Source organism: Marmota monax, unplaced genomic scaffold, assembly GCF_021218885.2.
Source record: "Marmota monax isolate L192 unplaced genomic scaffold, Marmota_monax_Labrador192_F-V1.1 WCK01_AAM20220418_F8-fsc00012, whole genome shotgun sequence".
In the NCBI taxonomy this organism is placed as follows: Eukaryota; Metazoa; Chordata; class Mammalia; order Rodentia; family Sciuridae; genus Marmota; species Marmota monax.
Window position 1 is genome coordinate 7,279,306 of NW_026695227.1, and position 12,139 is coordinate 7,291,444.

The 12,139-nt window shown below is 39.5% G+C and overlaps 1 protein-coding gene and 1 long non-coding RNA gene across 26 annotated transcripts in view; one reads left to right on the plus strand and one right to left on the minus strand.

The window, feature by feature from the left end:
- LOC131423862 (uncharacterized) overlaps window positions 1–10,760 on the minus strand; it is a 52,973-nt gene extending 42,213 nt beyond the window's left edge. Inside the window, exons 1-2 of the long non-coding RNA XR_009225960.1 lie at window positions 10,424–10,760; window positions 647–745 (exon numbers count right to left, since the gene is read on the minus strand). This is a non-coding gene — a long non-coding RNA (uncharacterized LOC131423862). The remainder of the gene's footprint in view (window positions 1–646; window positions 746–10,423) is intronic.
- Window positions 9,474–12,139, plus strand: part of Plekha5 (pleckstrin homology domain containing A5) — a 231,330-nt gene continuing 228,664 nt past the window's right edge. For 4 of the 25 annotated variants that reach the window (XM_058576251.1, XM_058576253.1, XM_046435754.2 and 1 more), the window contains exons 1-2: window positions 9,497–9,714; window positions 9,879–9,958. In XM_058576251.1, coding sequence (XP_058432234.1) covers window positions 9,623–9,714; window positions 9,879–9,958 — 172 coding nt within the window. In that variant the 5' untranslated portion in view covers window positions 9,497–9,622. Of the gene's footprint in view, window positions 9,715–9,878; window positions 9,959–10,097; window positions 10,461–12,139 lie in introns of those variants that run through there. The other 21 variants (XM_058576252.1, XM_058576254.1, XM_058576255.1 and 18 more) reach the window with 12 other exon arrangements.

The window sequence follows — 12,139 nt, forward strand, 5'->3', positions numbered from 1 at the left end:
ATATAAGCTTTTATCTTCCATCTTGTGCTGTATCTATCATGTCATTTAGAGCTGATACAATAATTGTTTCTCTCTTCCCTACTCTTTTCCACTTTCACTTGACTGTAATGCCTTGAGGGCCCAAATATCTGAATTTTGAAGCCCCAGTATCCCTAGCTTAATATATATATATATATATATATATATATATATATATATATAATGAAAAGTGGTTATTATTTGAATTGTTTGGATAAATAAACAAAATAAAAGATCTCTATTCAAATGCAATAAAGGTACTAAGAATAATAGTATACAGAGAACTTCAGCTGTCAAAATATTTTAGCACCAATTTTTTTTTGCTTATGAACATAAGTGAATCTTTAATTTTCATCAACATTTAGAATATGATCTGATCTTCTGAGCATGCTAAATATTTCTGGTAAACTTAGAATTAACTGAATTTTGTTGGTGATAAATGCTATGACAGCTATGAACATTTTTAAATCATCCTTTGATCAAGATTGCCAAAAATATTCTAGTAAAATAGCTAATTACATAGCCAATTCTATCCACTCTACACAAATGGCATAGTTGGGTCAAAATGATACAAATGGAAATAAAATAACATACTCTAACTGATGTTGTTTCTTAGGTCTATACTTACATAATTCAGTTGGGCAGTTCGATGGACAACAAAGCTTTCACCAAAATGGGTTCCACACAGCTTCAGTTTCTCTCCTTTCCTTTGTTACCGCTCACAGCACTGTAAAGAGTGAAATTTAAGGCAATGTGATTCATTTTTCTCAGCTCTTTCCTTTAAAGCTTTTTCATATTTCTTATTGTAATTATTCATAAGATTTTCTTGATTTTCTTAGGTCAAACACGTATGTTCTCTAGATTAGAAATTCAACTGAGAGAAACTTCTGCACTTAACAACTGTTTGGTTTTAAGAAAAATGTATTCAAAATAGAAGAGCTTTGTTAAAAAGCCACTATTATTCCCCCCAGCGCTGTACACCGTTATTTTACAATTCATTCAATTACTAAACATTTGTTGAATATAAATTATACACAAGACCCGTGACTATGATAATGCAAAAATTTGCATTTGCAGTACATTTTCCTTAATTTGAACTTTATGATATATTACAATTAACTACAGATATTCTAGTTTGTTTGTTTATTTATTTATTTATTTATTTTAGAGAGAATTTTAATTTTTTTTTTTGTTGTTAGTTTTCGGTGGACACAACATCTTTGTTTGTATGTGGTGCTGAGGATCAAACCCGGGCCTCATGCATGCCAGGTGAGCACGCTACCACTTGAGCCACATCCCCAGCCCAGATATTCTAGTTTAGATTATCATTTATACAATTGCATGTACATCATTGAATCAAATATGAATCAAACATGGAAATTGGTTAAAAAGTAAATGTGTGCATATAATTGTGTGCATAATTTTCTGTGAAAAGATAGGCATTGTCAAACGGGAAAAATGTTTTAAGCAAGTAGTGATCCAAAATATTGAAGTAAAATAATCTATTTACACGGTATTCATACACCGTGAAATGCTTGGAACAATAAGGAAAAAAAATAAATATCCTTCATTTATCCCTTGACTTAGGTCACATGCTATGGTTTGCAAGCATATCCTCCAAAGGCCCATGTGTTCAATCCTTCTTTGCCTGGTGGTACTTGGGAGGTGGTAGAATATTTGTGAGATGGGACCTTGTGGGAAGTTCTTAGGTCATTGGGGGTATACCCTGGAAGAGGATTTGGGGACCCTGGCCCATCCAGTCTTTCTCTTTTTTCATGATATAAGCAGTTTGTTCTGCTACATTTCCCCTGCCATTGCCATCTGCACCCCCGGCAGAGATCCAAAGTACTGGATCTGCCCAATGTTGGACTGGAAGCTCCAAATGTTTTCTCTTATAATTCAATTATCTCAGGTACATTATAGTAACATGAAGTTGACTAATATAGCATGAGATCCAATAACCTTTGTCACTTATGGCTACACATATTAATAATACAAATTTATTTAGTTTTTCTCCCAGGTCATTCAACTACATTTAATTTTCTAGTTATTACATATAACTTTTATCAACATAACTTTCTTTACAAAGAATTTATTTTCAAAGAAAGGCTACATAGATCCCTTTAACAAATCTCTAAATATAATGCTGAACTCTTTCTGTTCTTCAATGCCTCACTCAAAATAACTATAAATCCTTAGTATTCTTTAAGCCAGGTAGACAGCGCTATAGAAGCAGCTATTTTAATACACTCTTATGCTGCTCTTGGGCCCCTGCCATTTTTCCCCTTGTATATTGGATAGTCTATAAAAAGCTAAAGAGAGTGTTAAATTCAAGAAAGGATAGAAATAAGATTCATGACAGGTTGCAGTAATACAAACAGAAATAAGCATCAAATATAAAGTGTTTTATAAAATATAGAGTACTATATAAATGTAAGTTCTAGTATGTATTCACTTAAATAATGTTTATTGAATATTAAGTGACATGGATAAATAAAATGCTGTATTTTGGAAGTTAAAGCATAAGTAAGAGATACAGACCAAAATATCAATTCAGTAGAGAAGATATGGGAATATGGTGGAAGAAGTAACTAGGTTGGTCAGAGGAATCAGGCATGGCTTCTTAGCAGAAGTAAATTTGAGCTAGGAATTTAAACATCAGTAAGAGTTTGTTAGGTAAACAAGAAAGATGACATTCTAGGGAGGGGGAAAGTACCATGCACAGAGGCATGAAAGAGTTTAACATATTCACAGAACAGTAGGTCATTCCACATGGTAACATGTAAGCTGACAGGGCTCAAATCTGATGGGTTTCCAAATGAAAAGCAACAGGCTTAAGATTTTATCATGTAAATTCTGGGGCCATGAAAGAATTTTACTCAAAAAAGGATCACACTCACATTTTTATTTATTTATTTATTTTAAAAATAATTTTTAAAAATAAATATTTTTATTTATTTATAAATTTCTAATATCAATTTTTATTTATTTTCTAAAATTTATGTATTTATTTATTTAAAAAGTTTCTAATATCAATTTATTTTTACATAGTTTGTAAAACTAATCCCTTTAAAATATTGTTGGTTTTAAAGACAACACAGAGACAGTGTTGTAAAATGGTCAACGGAGAGGAGGTGAGCCCTGCTTGCCATGAAACTAGTAACCAATCAGAGTTCAGATTTCCCTCCTCAGTCATGTAATCTTCTGGATCCAACCCTAGGAAGCCATGAGGCTTTCATATTTGCAATACAAAGCCAAGTATAGGATTTAAAAGCAGTGTTGTTGAAGTTGTTTTTCTCCTTTTCCAATTTCTTTTTTTTTAAATTTGTTTTAATTAGTTACATGACAGTACAATGACCTTGACATATCATACATTTGAATCAGATGGGATATAATTTCTCATTTTTCTGATTATACAGGTTGCAGAATCACATTGGTCAGGCAGTCACATATATACACACAGTAATAATAATGTCTGTTTCATTCTACTGTCCTTCCTATTTCCCCATCCCCTCCCCTCCCCTCTCATCACTTCTCTCTTCCTAATCTAGGGTAATGCTATTTTTTTTTCTCACATCTTCATACATGTATTTTGTATATCATGGGAAGACGATTACCTCTAAATAGGGAAGAGGGGTGGGAGGGAAAGGGAGGAAGAAGGGGAAATGCATGGATGGTGGAAGGAGACCCTCATTGTTATACAGATTTGTATTTTTAAAAAAAATGATTCTGGTGGCAGTGATAAGTGTTCATATTAGGATATAGGAAATAAAGAAGAGATAATTTTGTGACATATTTAATGGATAGTACAATTTATTAACCAGTTAGTTGTGGGGAAAGTGACTCTGAAGTTTCTGATGTGAGTATGTGGTTGTATGCTTGCACCATTTCCTTAAAAAGTGTAATGCATGGAAAGTGATTTGATTTCAGCTTGTTGCATTGAAGTATTTAAGGAAATATTTAGAAGAAAATTTGATATATGGTCTAAAATTTAGGAGGAAGGTCTAAGGTAGAAATATAGATTTAGGAATGGTTATCTTATTGATCAGTGGTCCTCAGATGTTAATGTATACAAGAATTACCAAAATGCTTTTAAATGATGATTCCTTGGTCTAACCCTTCTAGGTCTGGGGAGGGGCCCAGGAATCAATCTTTTCTTTTTTTTTTGTTCTAATTAGTTATACATGACAGTTAGAATGCATTTTGACACATCATACATAAATGGAGTATAACTTCTCATTCTTCTGGTTGTACATGATGTAGAGTTAAACTAGCCATGTGAACTGTGTGTGTGAGCTGTGAGCATTTTGAGTGCATGAGTGGATGGACTGATGTTGCTGCTCTGTCTGGGCTGTGCATGTATATGTCCTTTTTGCTCGTTCTGCCTTTTGATCCCGCACAGCACCTGAGATAGGTGTTACTTGCCAAGATGTCAGTCAATCAACTGACCACAAGACATCATGTAGCTAGACTCAACCCCCTGAAACCTAACCCTTTGCCTTATTTGGAAAGAACATTCTATGGAACCTCCCTTTGTGTGTCCCCCCCATATAAGAATTAAGTATTTAGACAGCTCTCTCTCTCTTTCCAAAGGACCCTTAAGGTTGAGAGCCATCACCAGAACCTAAGAAAAAGGTACTTTCTGTCTGTGTGTGTGATTATTTCGTGCCAATCCAAATTCACCTGGAGTGACCCTGAATGATCTAGTCTAGTGTTGCAGCACCCTCCCTAGCTTTCACTCTCTCTGTCTAATCCAAGGTACCTCTAATCTTTCCTAGCCCCACCCCCTTATTGGGAATTAGCATTCACATATCAAAGAGAACATTTGGCCTTTGGTTCTTTGGGACTGGCTTATTTCATTTAGCATAATATTCTCCCTGCCATCCATTTACCAGCAAATGGCAGAATTTCATTCTTCTTTAAGGCTGAGTAATATTCCATTGTGTATATATATCACGTTTTCTTTATCCTTTCATCTGTTGAAGGGTACCTAGGTTGGTTCCATACTTTAGTTATTGTGAATTGAGCTGCTATAAACATTGATGTGGCTGTGTCACTATACTATGCTGATTTGAAGTCCTTTGGGTAAAAACTGAGGAGTGGGATAACTGGGTCAAATGGTGGTTCCAGGGATCAATCTTTAAAGCTTCCCCAGTGATTCTGCTGCACATGGACCAATATTGAGAAATGTTGCCAAAGAAGCAGGAGGAGAACTGCAAGGTGGTGGTGCTATGAAACCCAAAAGTGTAGAGTTTGAAAGAGAAGTGATGACTATGTGAATAGGAGAGCTTAGAACTGAAAAGATCTTGATAGCCTATGGGGGTGGGGAACACTGGTGATCTGGAGAACCAGGTGCAGTGAAGTGTTTCAAGGAGACCCCAACTGTGACAAGTAGTAGGGTGACTGAGGATGAGATAGAACAAATAAAGTTTGTCTAGAAAGGGAGTATGTGTGGATAGAACTTAAAATCTACTGTTTGCTAGCCCTGGTTCAAGCCCCATGTCAGCCACTTATTGGTCATCTGATATGATATCTCTGTGGAGCCCATTTTCTTGTTTATAATGTGAATGTTTTCTTATGTTACAGAGCCCCTTTTACAAGTTAAATATGATGGTACATGTAAAAAAATTGTAAATCACTTTTCCAAACTTTTCCATAAGGAAGTATGAATGGTAGAACATCTTAACAATTCTATAGAGTTGGAAAAAGAATCGTATGTAATGTCCTAAATAGGTCAATGCCTTCATTTTACAGATGAAGATCGAGAGGTCTGAGTGGAAAGTGGAGGTTAAATGATTTGTCTAATCTGATGCAACTAGTTAATGGCAAAGCCAAATGTAAAATCCAGCCAGACTCCTAACTCAGTGTTCCCTCGCCCCATCTCATGTTCTGCTCCTCCATTGAAACATACTTGTTTTCTTTTATATCTTAAATATTTTTTTTAGTTGTCAATGAACCTTTATTTATTTATTTTTATGTGGTACTGAGAATTGAACCCAGTGCCTCATAAATGCTAGGCAAGTGCTTTACCACTGAGCCACAGCCCCAACTTGTTTTCTTTTGAAAAACAATCACCTTTGAGAATGGAGTGTGTGTGTTCGTGCGCGTGCGTGCTTTATACATGTTGGGCAAGCACTCTACCTCTGAGCTACATACGGACTCAGACTTGTTTTCTTAATTCTCCTCCATTTGAATTTTGGCCTTTCTCTTTTATAGAAAAGGTGATTGGAGCTTTACTGATTGGGGAAAGGAAGAGGTGTGTAATCTGAATGAGTCCAGGGGTTCAAATGCAAGCTCCTTGAAGATATTTTTGAACTATCTCCTTCCCTGGAGGAATACAACTGCTATATAAAGTTTATATTCTATAACAAGGAGAGAAATGCTGCTTCCCACACTATACTCAAGTATTTGGATCTCTATCTCCCTTTCTAAGCTGCCCAAAGCAGGCCAAGTCTTTTAATCCCTATCACCTAGCAGAGTGGTTGGCACATAGTAAGAATCCTATATACGGTTGTTAAAAAATAAATGAAATGGTTTCATCTGTGACTCACTGTATTATTTTACTTCATGAACAAATACTGTAACAAAATATATAAAATATCACAAATATATTCACAAAATAACCTAATAAAAGTCACAAAACTTGGTGATAGATTTTAATAAACAATATATGTGAATAATAGATGTTGCTTGATAGTAAAAGAAATTATTGTCTTTCACAAGCCTCTTTCTCCGACTTTCTAGAACTCACATTTTTCATTCCTAAAAGGGGAAACAAATTGATTCACTGTTGTCTAAGATGTCACCTTATTCTCTTTCCTTTTACATATTTTAGGAAACAATTTTCAGTTTTCCCTGTCATTATGTGATTTTTCTGCTTTATTTGAACTACATGTAAGCCCTTTAGAACAAGGATTGTCTTCTATATAAAGGGAGAATGATGTTTATTTTTAGTTCTTAGTACTTTGTAAACCTCTCCTATTTTGAAGCAGCTGTGATAGTCATAAGATAATACTTCTCCAAAAGGCAGATCATGATACAAAAAATTGAATAGTCTCCTAGGGTAGAAATATAAAAAAAAATATAATAAAAAGCAGAGGTTAGATATGAGTTTAGGTCTGAGTCAGTTACTGAAGAGGTGTAGGGCGATAAAAGGGGGTTTGTTATTGGAAAATAACTCCGTTGGGAGGTTGAGGCACTGGAAGAAAATTAAATTCACTAACCACTCCAGTACTGACTCAAGGTTGTAGAGATTCGTTGATGGGAAAGACATGATTCCTATCCTATTATAGCAAAGGAGACCCACAAGTACCCACAACTATAAGATAAAACAGAGCTGCATAAAGGTACAGTCACAGAGAAAAGGCATTCTAGGAAATTTTAAGAACATTTTTATTAATGAAGGGTAAATTAGAGTGCCCAACATTCTAATGTACGAGGCTGCTTTTATTGACTCTGGTAGTCATATAGGCTATTACCACAAATCAGAAGCATGCATTACTTTGTGTATATGTCACTAAACTTTTAACTTAAGGCTTTTCATAAATTGGGGGACATATTATAGAATTGTACTGAATTTATAGATTACCACTTGAGCACTATAAATATGATTTCTTAAGATATACATTTAAAGTGAATCACTACTGCTTTTTGAAATATGCCTTGCAGAAATGAATTTTGTACTATCAAAAGATTCAGAGGTAAAAGGAATCCCAGTACAGCATATGGTCAATTTACAGACTTTCTCAGTAGTACACAAATATTCAAATACCATAGCTGGACTAACAAGTACTAGATTTCTAAAGTTATTGTGATATTAATATTAAAAATATTCACTTTAGATTTTTTTATTTGAAATAATAGCACAATATAAAGTAAACAGCTCTTGATTTTTCTTGCTGTTATATCCAATGATCACTGATGCTAATGTGGAACATTTTCTGCTAGTTATTCATTGATTTAAAAAAAAAAGTCATTTTTTCCAGAGACTGGGCAAGAGATGTCAAGAAGTACTAAGTAGTTAAATGAAAGAGGAGAATGCAAAGGAACCCCAAAAGAGAATACATTAAAGTGACGTTATTCTCTTCCCAGTATATGTAGATGGACAGAAAAAATATAGCAGTAATTGCAGACTCTTTTTCACCAAAAAGACAGAATGGCCTTGGAATCAGAGTATGGGAGAAAAGTCCTTTGAAATTGCATTCTTATCCAGATCCCACCTGACTCGTTGGATGCGACTTCAGCCAAGGTCATTTACCCTTTCTGTGCCTTAGTTTCCTTTAATGTTGGAAAAGATTATTTGCCTGTTTACTGATAAGGTGAATGAGATAATGCCCCGGAGGCACCCAAAGCTGATCAGAAAAAGGTGCTATAAGAATACCAAATGGTACTACTATTACTGAATTGTGTATCCTGTTGGAATGAGTCATCTTGCTGTAAAGATGCATAAGCAATTCTAAGTGTGGTGGAGGACCAGAGGCAATAAGAGCCAAGTGCTCTTAGATTGTGCTAAGGGAGGAGATCTCAGCTGCAGTGAAATCTGCCCTTTTTCAAAATTACAAGGAGTGGAGAAGACAAGTACTGTACAGCAAAGTGGTTATACAGACTTTTGAAATCCTAGAGCCAGTTAGAATCAGGCTTTACCACTTACTACTATGCCTGTGGGTAAATCACTGTTTCTTCAAACTTTATTTTTCCCATCCGTAAAGTGGGAATTATAATATTATCTATAGGGTTGTTGTGGGGATTTAAAAATAGTTTATAAGGACATTGTTAAGTAAGCAATTATTGTAATATCATAAGACAAGGAAAGATACAAATCACATTGAATATAAGTATTTTTTAAAAAAAAGTAAGAGAAGGTGAGTTTTTATTTTATTAGACATTATATGATTTAAGGGGCCTAGGAAAGAAAAAACTGGCCTTGTTAAGTCTGAATCCACTCATAGTTCATGGGTCTATGGTAAGTAGTCAAATCTTTGATATTTTGCACATAACAAATAAACAGGAAAAAGCCTTTTGTCTATTTCAATAAAAACAGCTTTCTATTTTAAAAAGATATATATTTGAAAAATCTCCTGGATATCCAACAGCTCTTATGAAACAAGGCTCAGATGTTGTGTTTTTGTTGTTTTAAAAAAGACAGAAATCAGGGGCGCGGGGATTATTTCTCCGGCTTTGAACCGCGCTCCGGGCTGCCAAGCCTTGGGGCAAAGCCCTAGGGGCAGGACGCGCTCCGTTCGATCCCGGAACCTTCGCGCCAGAGAGGGGGCGGGCGCGCGGGAGGGGAGCGGGGAGGGGTCTGCGGCGGGGCGCGGCGCCGCTCGCCCATCCCCCGAGCGCGCGGCTGGGCGGCCGGCCGGGCGGCCGAGGAGGATGCCGAGGCGCGGCGACGCGGGCCGGACCCAGCCGGGGCGGCAGGGCGGGCGCCGCCCGAGGGGGTAGGGCGCGCGCGGGGGCGCGCCGGGCCGGGGAGGCGCGCTCCGGCCGCGCTCACTCCGCGTTCCCTTCGCTTGCTCGCTCGCTCTCTCTCTCCCTCCCTCCTCCCTCGGCAGCCGCGGCGGCAGCAGGAGAAGGCGGCGGCAGCGGCGGCTGGGGATCAGACATGGCGGCGGATCTGAACCTGGAGTGGATCTGCTCCCTGCCCCGGTCCTGGACTTATGGGATCACCAGGGGCGGCCGAGTCTTCTTCATCAAGTAAAGATCCCGGGACGGCGCGGGGGCGCGGGGGCCCGGAGGGGGCGGGAGGGCTGGAGGCTGGCGAGAGGGGAGACGGAGCCGGGGTCCGGCGTCCTCAGCCCCTCGGCTCGTCTCCGCGCGCCACTCACGCCCGGTCTCTGCCCCTTCTCTCACCCCTGCAGTGAGGAGGCCAAGAGCACCACCTGGCTGCACCCTGTCACTGGCGAGGCCGTGGTCACCGGACACCGGCGGCAGAGCACAGGTAAGGCGGCGCGCGGCCGGGCCGAGCGGAGTTGGGCTCCGCCGAGAGGCGGCGGCAGAGCCTGGCCGCCCGGCGCCCGGGAACCTGCCCAGAGCCGTGGCCCGGGCGGCGGCTAGGTGGGGCGGCTGCAGGTAGAGGAGCCGTGTGTGCGTGGGGGGGCGCTGCCGGGAGTTCGCTCGAGTCTCTGGGCGCCTCTTTCTCCTCAGCCTTTCATCACCACTTGGAGACGGCGCCCTCTTTCTGCGCCCTCTCTCCCATCCCAACCTGGACGCTCCCCGCGCCCCTAGGATGGCCGACTCCCCTCTCCCTGAAACCTGGAATCCGAGTTTTCCCTCTGCGCCCACTCCTAACTCCCGCCGCCCCAGCAGCCTTTAGGAAGTGGTTGCCCACCCCCAGCCCTGCAGCCCGGACCCTGTCGCTTGGCCGCCACATCCTCGTCGTGTTCCCGGGAGAGCTGCCTCCTACCGTGCAGCTTCCTTGTCTTAGGTGGGACTTGTGGGAGGTAGGTGGCTGATGGAGGAGGAGAAGAGTTCGGGGGTGCTGCCATCCTCTCAGTGACAGGGAACACCTCGGGGAAACGCTTGGCGCGTTCTTTCCTGCCACTGGGGGAGCAGCCGGAGCCCGAGGAGGCGTTTTCAGCCACAGTCGCCGGCGATCCAGATCCAAAGTCCTCGCGGCTGCACGGAGGTTTCACAGACCTCCTGGAGGCGGTGGGCGAGCCAGGGGTGGCCCCCGTGTGGGCATTTGGGCCCCCAGTGGCAGGGTGTCGGCGGGGAAACCAGTTTCCCAGGTGGCTTGGTAGTTTGCTTGAACGCTAAACGTGAGTTGAGCTGGAGAAGGGCTTTTTGCAATTTCAATGCGGGTCTGGCTTTCTTTTGCCATTCTTTGTTTACATTCGTGGAACTTGTTGGTCTGAAATAAAACATGTGTTCTTCTGGTGATTGGAAAGGCCTGAGAACTGCTGGGGTCGAAGGTGAGGCCGGTTTTAGCAGACCTTCAGAACTGCCCTCCTAGGTACTTTGTCTAACTCTGAGATTCTGTGAATCCCTTAAAGTTGCCAGGATGTCTAACAAACCTGCCTTTCCTATTAAACGCTTAATGAAGTGACTAATGTGTTCAAATTTGCAAAAAGGTGGAGGAGGAGGAAAGGGAAAGCTGGTGTAGCAAGCATGATGAGGTTACATTTTTAGGGCATTTCTGACTAATACACCGTCATATTTTTTAATTCCCCTGTGCAGTCAGTCTTTGGCTTCGGTATACCTGTTCGGTGTTTTGCATGCATATTCAACTATGATGGTCTCATTGCTTGTATGGATAGTAACAAATGTACTTGATTAAAGCCTATTAGATAATAAAAATATATTTAGCTTGATCATCCGTTGGAATTATTCATGGTTATTTTGGTTATGTGTATCAAATATGTTTCCTAATTACCTCCACAGATTTGATAACATTTGACCACAGAATTTTTTTTCTCTTATGTGATTTCTCATTAATGTTTTTCTGGTTTGGTTTACTTTGCTTGGACTCTGAATTTTGTGCCCACATTAATGGATTATTTCCGGGAGGTAGTAGTGATTAAATCCAATCCACTTGTCCTTATATGTAATATGTTCTCAGGAACCATTCTCAAGTTTATTACTTGAAACTTCACATCTGTTAAAGTCAAATATATAGAAATACAACCATAGAAGTATTCAGTATCAGATTTTTTTCCCACTAATTAATTACTTAGAAAGTTATTCCTTCTCATCATTGACATTTCCTAGATGAATTCATTTATGTGGTGGAAAAATAGGGTCTTAAGTATACATATTACACCTAAAAGAGGCAGGCATTGCCTGTTACGCACAGTTTTGTTTTTTTACTAACCATTGATGGGTATTTTACCTAGGATTGGAAGGTTTCTTTTTGCTTATTTGGGTGCCAGAAGGCTTCTTTCTACCCTGATTATTAAGAGATATAAAATCATATTAGATAATCTCTAACATTGCTTCTAAATTTCTGGTGGCTTTAAATTTGAATTGTCATCTTCCCCAAAGTGACATTATATTTGCTTTTAATTTTATTGCCAGTTCAACACTTATTTTTTAGTTGTAAACCTACTGAAATGAAAATAGCTATAATCATGATAGAGAATAATTTAAATAGATTAAAACTTATTGTGGTAACCCACTGAAG